The sequence below is a fragment of the Leucopleurus acutus genome (assembly GCF_964270905.1).
Source record: "Leucopleurus acutus genome assembly, chromosome: 1".
Lineage (NCBI taxonomy): Eukaryota > Metazoa > Chordata > Mammalia > Artiodactyla > Delphinidae > Leucopleurus > Leucopleurus acutus.
In genome coordinates, this window is record NC_139142.1 from 146,101,309 (window position 1) to 146,110,574 (window position 9,266).

The 9,266-nt window shown below is 52.2% G+C and overlaps 1 protein-coding gene across 1 annotated transcript in view; it reads right to left on the reverse strand.

The window, feature by feature from the left end:
• The window catches only part of ADAMTS7 (ADAM metallopeptidase with thrombospondin type 1 motif 7), a gene marked incomplete at both ends in the record, with an annotated part of 56,862 nt that overhangs the window by 47,566 nt on the left and 30 nt on the right, over positions 1 to 9,266 (reverse strand). The window contains 2 exons of the mRNA XM_082834567.1: positions 1,121 to 1,476; positions 9,197 to 9,266. The exon at positions 9,197 to 9,266 is cut by the window's right edge and continues 30 nt beyond it. Of these exons, the coding sequence (XP_082690693.1) occupies positions 1,121 to 1,476; positions 9,197 to 9,266 (426 nt within the window). The remainder of the gene's footprint in view (positions 1 to 1,120; positions 1,477 to 9,196) is intronic.

Consider the following 9,266-nt stretch of genomic DNA (forward strand, 5'->3'; position numbering starts at 1 on the left):
CCCACCACCTCCTGGGGGAGCTCAGGACTCCAACACGGAAGAAGGTTTTACCTCCCTTGGACCTCCCTCACTGGCTCCAAGTCGGCCAGTTGCGTCACTCAGGGCCAGAGAACCTGGAGCGCTAGACAGTGCCTCATCAGCTCTAGGGGCTGGAGGCCTGGGGTGAATGCAGACTCCACCACTGGATACCTGGGTGACCTTGGGCAAGTTCTCTGAGCCTGCTTCCTCATTTGTAAAATGGGAATGATGCACCTGTCGCTCAGGCTCAACAAGATTAATCAGCTATATGGAAAGGGAGGGGCACAGACTGGGTAAATGAGAGACTTTCCCAGGCATATGGGCTCTCAAAGGCCCAGATACCCTAGAGCCTGTGAGGTGGGCTGTATTAGGCCCTGCCCTGCCACAGCCCATGGCTTTTCCTGAGCAATCTGGGCTGAGGCTCCCCCCCACCAACAGTGGATGGCTGAGAATGTGCAACCCTTCAACTCCTCCCACACCCCACGCTTGGGAGCTGGGAGCAGAAAGGGGCCCTATTCTGCTTGGAGTGGAGCTGCTCTAACTGGGCACTCAAGCAGAGGGAGGCAATTAGGGCTGCAGGCAGTAGCCAGCATTACCTCAACCCAGAAAAACCTGGAGGTTGAGGCCTGCTCTCATCACCCCCTGAGGCAAGGTAAAGGTGAGGAAGCCTGTCCTGGAGAAGAGCAGCCTAAAGGGTGGGGGTCGCGGAGGCAAACAAAGTCATAACTGACCCCCCAAAGAAGAGGGATTCAGCTGCTTTCTAAGTTAGTCTACACACACCACAAACAGTAGTTCTCAAAGTGGGGTGTCTGGACCTGCAGCTTCAACACTATCTGAGAAATTGCCAGAAATTCAGATTTTGCTACCCGCCCCCACCCCCCCGCAAGGTACACTGGGTTTTTAACAAGGCCTGGGTGACTCTGGCTCGCATTAAAGTTTGAGAACTGCTAGAGAACAAAGAGGCCTGCGTTGTCCACCCCATTTTACAGGTGTGAATACTGAGGCTGGGAGAGGAAAAGCCAACAGGCCGAAGTTAGCAGCAGGTCCGTGGCCAGGCCGGGGGCAGCCCTGCGTCCCGCCAGCGCACCCTGCGCACACTCACCAGGCCGTCGCAGGCGCTGATGGCTGCCAGGCCGCCCTCGAGCTCAGGGTCCTGCACCTCGCCGAGCAGGTGGCAGGCGGGGGCGTGGGCCCGGATGTGCGCGCGGCCCAGGCCGCCGCGCCGCCGAGTCTCACTCACGAAGCCGGGCGCCAGCAGGTACGAATTGGCTGTCAGGTTGAAGCGCAGCTCCCGGCCGCGGTACTGCAGCTCGTAGAAGGCGGGCGCGGCGGGGCGCGCGGACACGTCCCTCTTACGCAGCGCGCGCGGCCACAGCTCGTAGGACAGGAAGGAGCCCCCCGCGTCCACGCGCACCGGGTGCACGATGTCCAACGCTGCCCGGCCCTCGGCGGTGTGCTCTGCAGAGAGAAGAGCCGGACCGGAGTGGGGAGCGGCCGAAAGGGCGGCTGAAGTCTGAGCGCCAGGACTCAAACACCCACCACCTGTGCTATTTCACCTCTCCGTGCCTCGATGGCTCCATCTAGGTTATCGGGATAACCTCTTAACAGGTTTCCCTGCTTCCGCGATTGCCCGTGTGGCATCCCTCTCCCCTAGTCTTCTTTCAGCGTAGCAGTCACAGGGATTCGTTCCAAATCAGTCAGATCATGGCCCTCCTCTGCTGCAAACCCTGCAGTGGCCTCCAGCTCACACACAGCAGGAGATAGAGTTATGGCGATGGTCTGTGAGGCTTTAGGCAAGGTTACCGCTCCAATCTCATCTCTGCTACACTTCCCGAGTTCCCTCCCCTCGGCCACTGGCCTCCTTGCTGTTCCTCAGTCAGACATGCTCCTGCCTCAGGATTTCGCTTTGCTATTCCCTCCACTGGGAACACGCGAACCTCAGTGTTCCATCTGACTAAACCCCTCACTTCTTTTCAAGTCCTTCTTCAAAGCTCTCCTCGCTTTATTTTAAAACTGCAACTCCCTGGCTCTCCCTATTCCCCCTTCCCTGCTTTATTTTTCCCCATAGCACTTCTGACATACTGTATCACTTAACATTTTCATTCTTTTTCCTATTTTTCTTTCTCCATCTCCTCCCAGTGCGAACTCTAGGAGGGCAAGAATCTTCATAGTCTTTGCTGAAGAGTTTAAGTGCCACAGTATCTGGAAACTAGTAGTTTCTCAGTAAATGTTTGTGTACAATCTGTAGAATGGGGATAATTACTTACACTTTGGGAGCTGAGGATTAAATGAACTGAACTGCTCCACATATAGCCTGGCCCACTGACTGAACATGATGGCAAGTATGATTAGTATGACTATTAGCCTAATGGATGTTTTTTTAAGTGCCTGAGGGTTCTGCACACATCTCCAGGTCTCCTGAGATGGGGAGTCAGAGAAGGACCACCCAGGTAGGGCCCCCTAGCCCCTCATCACTACCACTTCAGCGGAGCAGCTCTAGTTTCTTTCTTTCACATTTAAGAGTTTGAATGAAAATGTTCCAGGGCTGCAAAACTTCTGCAGACTTCTGCTCAGGCCCTTGCCGTTTGCAGAATCCTCTCACAGTCAGTCTGCTTGGATTTCCCAGTAAGGCTTCATTCTTAACCTTTTCTTGCCATGGACTCCTTCTCAGAAAAATGTTTTTAAATGTATAAGAATAATATACCAAGGAAATACCAAGGAAATCGATTATATTGAAATACAGTTGTCAAAATAATTTAAAAAGTAGATGTGAAATTATGTGCTCCTTTACTAATGCACTAAACAAGATCTAATGGCAAATTTAACAACTATGGTGATTTAGAAGTAGTGATAAATGTCAACCTTATTTCAAGATACCTGCAACTGTATTGTGATAAAATATTTTGCTTTTCCTATTGGTAGCAAAATCACAGATACTGCCAACGCTATTGTGATTTGTTGCTAATATTTATAATTGAAGGAAATGCTACATTTCACTTCAAGGTTACAAAAAGTAAAGATGTAATATATTCCCCTCCAAGGTCATGGATCCTCTGAATTCTACCCAGGTCTCTATGGCTGCAGGTTAGGACACCTGCAGTAGAGTCCCCAGATTGTTTCTGGAGAATGCAAAGAGACATTTCAGAGAAGTGCAGAGACTGGCTTAAAGCCACACAGTGAGAGTAATAAAGTCTCCCAAATGGCTTCAATCTCTCAGTAACATCGTTCTACATTCAGCAGTCCGTCCCTTGCTGGGCCTCAGTTTCCCCTTCGCCAACGTAAGGAGTTGGACCAGATCAAGTTTTTCAAACTATTTTGGCCACCAGACCTAGTCTTCAAAAGAAATCTCATGGGGACACACACACACATAAGAGCAGCACTGCTGGGGGTGGGCGGGAACCCCAGGGCTGGTGCTCTTGTTCCCCCTTTTCCTTCTCTGCAGTTCCCAGGCTCTGAGGTACAGGTAGGAAACTGGCCCATGTGAAGTGTCTCCCAGCTTCAGGTCCTGCCCAGATCAACTGGTTTTATGCTCAGCTCCTGGGATCCTGGCTGCTCGTGACAATAACCCCTCGAGGCCACAAGAATGCCTGAGTGCCCTGCAGCTGTCCCACAGGGCTCTCTGTGTGGCCACTGCTGGGGCTGGAAGGGAAGCCAAGCCCAGCCTGAAGCTCCATCCAGGCCAGGCCGCAGAAACCCAAACCGCCCTCCAATCTGCCTCCTGTCAAACCACGTGTAAAGCGCCCTGCACACGCCAGTGGTGTGCCCCCCTGCTGAGGACATCCCCCGCGGCCCACAACTGCCCCAGCAGGCCAGCCATCAGGGCATGGTCCTCTAAGAGCGTGCTCCGAGCGAGGCAGGGTGGGCTGGGCTGACTTGCCGTGTGGCTCTGGACAAATTTTCCCTGTCTCTGAGTTTCAGGAAGGCACCAGTGCAAGGATTTTCCAGACATCTCAGATGAGAATTTGTTAAAAACAAATTCCCAGGCCCTGCCCCAGACCCACTGAATCAGCATCTCCAGGAAACAGGACTGGGAAGCTGTGGGGTTTGTTAAAAAAATTTTTTAACATCTTTATTGGAGTATAATTGCTTTACAATGGTGTGTTAGTTTCTGCTGTATAATAAAGTGAATCAGCTATACGTATACATATATCCCCATATCTCCTCCCTCTTGCGTCTCCCTCCCACCCCTCTAGGTGGTCACAAAGCACCGAGCTGATCTACCTGTGCTATGCGGCTGCTTCCCACTAGCTATCTACCTTACGTTTGGTAGTGTATATATGTCCATGCCTCGCTCTCACTTTGTCAGAGCTCACCCTTCCCCCTCCCCGTGTCCTCAAGTCCATTGGAAGCTGTGTTTTTACCAAGAGCCTCAGGAGACTGTGATCATCAGGGAAGTTAGGAAATTCCTCACTGGAAGTGAACCTGGCTGAACATTGGCAGTACCTGGAGAGCTCTGAAAAACTGCAGCTGTGCAGGACCCAGCCCAGAGATGCCGATTCCATAGGTCCAGGGCTCTGAGGCCCCAGAATCTGTATTTTTTTCTGTATTTTTCTAAACCTTCTGGGGATTCTGTTGTAACCATTTCAGGGCTGGCATTTGAAAGCCACTGGGCTGGATAATTGAAGGAGACTTCTTGCTCTGACATCCTAATAAGGGCATTTGGGATGGCAACTCCACAACCACAGCAGGCAGACTTGTTTTTTTGTTTGTCAGTGTATTGACTTGGGGGGGGTGGCGTGGTTTGTTGGGCTGGCAAAAATGTTGGAAAGTATTTAATCAGTTGCTAGTGTTTAAAAACATCACATAATTTTGTATAAAAATCTCCATTTTCAGCTTAAAGTCTTATCATCCATCCCTGTCAGGCCTAAATTCACACTTGTCAAAAGTGGCCCTTTAGAGAGGGCCTGTGCTCCCCCATCTGCCTCAGTCTCTACCACTCCCTATGGTGTTCTCAACACTGTAGCTAAATATAGCTTTGCCCTCAGCTTCACATTTGTCTTTCATTCAGTAAAGAACTGAATCTCTAACAAAAATGGGAAAACAAGGGGTGGGCCAAGAAGCCCCATGTTTCGAGAAAAATGTCTTCCCACCAGCCTTGTTATGTTACCTGCCTGGTCCATCCCTCAGAACAGAGAAATGGGCGCAGGGCACTCGTGATCCTTACCCCTGGCACAGTGCTGAGAAGGTCCAAGAGAGGGGAGGGGATACCCCACAGATGGATGGGGATGAAGAAAATCTTCGTTAAAGGGGCACATGTGAAATGTCCCTTGACATACAGGTACGTATTTAAGCGTGAAGATGGGGAGGGCATCTTGGTGGTGGACACCATGTGGTAGACCCCCAGAGAAGTAGGAAGAAGCCAGGGGTGAGGGGAACAAGCAGTAAGAAGCTCGGCCCAGGTGTGTGTTTTGTGAAATGAGAGACAATGGAGTGACAAAGTAATGCACTGTCAAAAGTATGGGCTTTAAACATAGGAAGACCCAGGTTCAGGTGCCAACTTGGCCACTTAATAGTTGTGTGGCCTAGACAGTCACTTAATCTTGCTGAGCCTCAGTTTCCTCAACTGCTCAGAGAATCCAGGTCAGAAAACTTAAGGAGGGTCACAGGGCAAATAGACAGAGAATAAGACAACAGCCACACTCCAAGGCTTTGTTTTAAATGAGTATTAACAGCAGTTCCCAGGGCATGAACCGTCACAGCCAACGCTGCTGAAGACAAGCTGAAGGTCTGGGAGTGCTGACGCTAACCGGCCATGAAGTGCTCAGTATACCAGAAAAACGAAAGCTACATGGCATACTCCTAGGCAACAGCAGTGTCCTCAAACGTGTGTGGGTGGGAGAGGGTAGTACGTATGTGGCTGGGGAATCGGAACCACTGGGGAGAAATGGCTCCAAGAGCTCAACAGTGTCCCTGGGGAGGGATCCATGACCTCGGGGTCATGCGGTCCTGTTGACAATCCCTGCTCCAGACCTTGGGAAATTATTGCAAGACAGAAATTCAAGTGATTTATAAAGAAGCATCCTCTTAAGTTTAAAAATGTAATGGGGCTAAGTAGAAATATGCTGCAGGTGAAAGGCATTAGAATTAATGTGCTCTAGAGACAGAGTGCCTGGGTTTGAATTTGCATCTCTGCCACCTACAGCTGTGAGGCCATGGGTAAATTACTCAGCCACACAGTCTCGGTCCTTCCATCTGTAAAATGGGTATGATAATAATCGTACCTTAGGTTGTGTAAGAATTCAATGAGTTAATACGTAAGTGCTTAGTACAGTAGATAACATATAGCAAATGTGAACTAAGTTATGACTGAAAATTAGCAAGAGAAGTTCTAAGGTATACTTAGCTATTTCTTGAAAAACCTGTTTTATCTCTTTGTCTAATGGTGTAATAAAATATTTTTTAATCAAAAATTTAAAAATACTTACAGGATGTTACCACTTTTACTGCAATAATTTTCATCTTCTTGTTTTGTTCTGCATTCATTTTCAATAGTCAATTTGTATCGTTTTGCCATTAAAATATTTTTAAATGAGGACAGAGTGAGTTGAAAAATAAACAACTCTTTCAACGTCTCCGACAGCTGACCCCTGGTAGCGACAGTGATGGCTGAACCTACCACCACCCAGTGCCAGCAAAGGGTAATTGCAGGTTCCAGTCTCTGGTTTGTGGGTGCATCAGAGCTGAGCCAACAGAGCTAAATCTACAGCAGGATGGGAGCAGGGACTACTAGTCGTTTATGGCTGAGACTGTCCTGCCAGGGTGTGATTGGACGGAGTTCCTGCCACAATGGGTGTTGAATACTTTGAATATCACCCCTAGGTGACAGAACTGTCACTTTGGAGCTTTTCCCAAAGAAATGCCAACATGGTGTTTACTCTCACCTCCTTATCAAGTACCTGAGTTACAATCCAGCCCTTCAAACGACCCACAGTTCATGCCAAAGAGAAAAAATAACCAGGGTGTGTGTGTGTGTGTGTGTGTGCGTGTGACACACACACCCTCCTCCTTGAGTCTGTCCTCACTTGCCTGCAAGCACATGTGTGCACACACACATAGAGCTCACATGTGTGATACAGTGTTTTGATGGCCCCTGCTCCAGTCCCAGCAATCCTAACAAGTCCTTGGTTTGTCACATTTTCCTAAAAGTGAGCCCCAGATAAGTTCTCTGGCCTGAAAGAAGGTAGCATTCAGTGGGCAGGGGCCCTGGTCTACATCCCCCAGGCAAGTCCAAAGAAAATGACGAAGCTCGGCAGCCTCAGGATCAGGGATCCTGATCGGCAGCAGACTGGGGAGAGCCCCCTGCTACGTATCAATGGGAGTACTAGACACAGACACCCACCTTGAAGGGGGACCCAGATTAGATAGGAGGGGTGCCTGCCTCGCTCTACCCCAAATGGCAGGTTCAAGTTACAGGACACACCAAGGACTCCCTGGTCTTACTGGGTCTGCCTGGCAGATTAATAAAAATCACGGCCACCACGTGGTAGGCTCTCTGCTCTGTGCAAAACAATCACATTTAGCATCTCACTTAATTCTCACAAAAACCCTTGGAGGTAGATACCATTATCCCCATTTAACAAAATGGGCAAGCGCATACACGTGTCTGGTCTGCAGTAGAAGTAAAGGGGACCCTGACCACAGGGGACTCCCCCACCCCACGTTTCTCCCACAGCTGCCAGGGGGCCTGGACCCAAGTTCAGGCTCAGGGGCAGTTCCTTGGGGTAACCACTTTCCTGCTCCCTCATCTCCATCACCTGGTTCTTCCTCATGGGTCCCCAGCTCTGGACAGAAGGAAAACACAGGCTTTACCCAAGTAGCCCAGGAGTCCAAACCAGCAGGTCACTCTCCGCTCTGAACCTCTTTCCTCATTTATAAAAGGACTTTCCATCACACACCTTGCAGAGTTGTTGTGGAGCTGATGAGAAGTAAGAACTAGGGAGCCTGGCACATGGTATTTCTCACTAGATGTTTGCTCTATCCCCTACATATTGCTGCTAGATAGGGAGCCTCCTCCCTAAAACACTGCCTTCATCAGCTGCTCCCCTCAACGGCTCCCCCGACCTCTAAGATCTGGTTTAAATGTCCCCTACGTTCCGGCCCACATGCTTTTCTAGCCTCACAACCACAATCCCTCTGCTGGGGAGGCAGGTCTCCCCCAGGCCCAGCACGCAGGTCTAATCTAGCCACCTCCCTCCAACAAGCCCGGCCGGGATGCACCCCCACCCCCAACACGCACCCTTCCAGCCCATCCAAAGTTCATCCATCCTTCCAGTCCCTCCAAGCTCAGGCCCCTCCTCTCCTACAAAGCCTTCCCGTCTGCCTCGCCAGAACGGCTCTCCCCACTACTCGACCCGCCCCCATCAGACCAGGAGCTCCCTGAGGGGCAGGCCAGGGGTCCTCTACACCCTCTGTTCCTAAATTCCCAGGCCGTCTACTCCGGACGCTCCAGGAGCTCCGCGGCCCGGCGGTCGGCGGCGGACGGCGGCGGAGCAAGATTCTGGACACTGGCCAGAGGCTCGTCGGAGGCCAGCCGGCCGGGGCGGGGAGAGCCAAGCCCAGGACTGGGGAAAGAAGCTCCTTCTCCCCGCTCCACTCCAGGCGCCTTCACACTTGGGGGAGGGGGAGGCAGGAAGCGCAAGGACCGCGGGAGACCCGGCCCGGGGAGCCGCCGAGGGCCGGTAGGCACCTAGAGGCGGTGGGTAGGGGCCGGGGCGGGAGCGCGGCGGGGGACCGCGTAGACCAGCGACCCCGAGCCCTCGTCCGCAGCACCCTGGCCAGCCTGCTTTCCAGACGAGGCGCACTGAGGAGGGCGAGAAGCTGAATCTATCGCGTGTAAGCCACGCTCCGTCCAGTTCCTCCGACGAGAGATCCCCGGGAGAGTCAGACGCGCTCTGCGGTACCCGAGGTGGGGAAACTGGAGCCCGAAGAGCGTCTAAGAGGCTCTTTCCGGCTACAGGCAAGGTGGGTAACGGAGTCGGGGGCCAGGGAAGGCTCCCTGGAGGCGCGGTTTCGCGGCCCCAACCCCACCCCTGTCACTAACACCAGGCGGCGCGACAGCTCCAGGCAGAACCTGGCGGGCACAGGGTCTTGCAGAGGTGAGAAGGGGCTAAACCGAGGCTGGGGAAGCGGGGAGGGGTGGCAGGGCCGGCCGGCCGGCCGGGGCAGGGCGACCACCCACCTGGTACAGATCCGTGGGCGCCGGGCGCCAGAGCGCAGAGGAACAGGAGGAGTGGGCGCAGCAGCAGCGC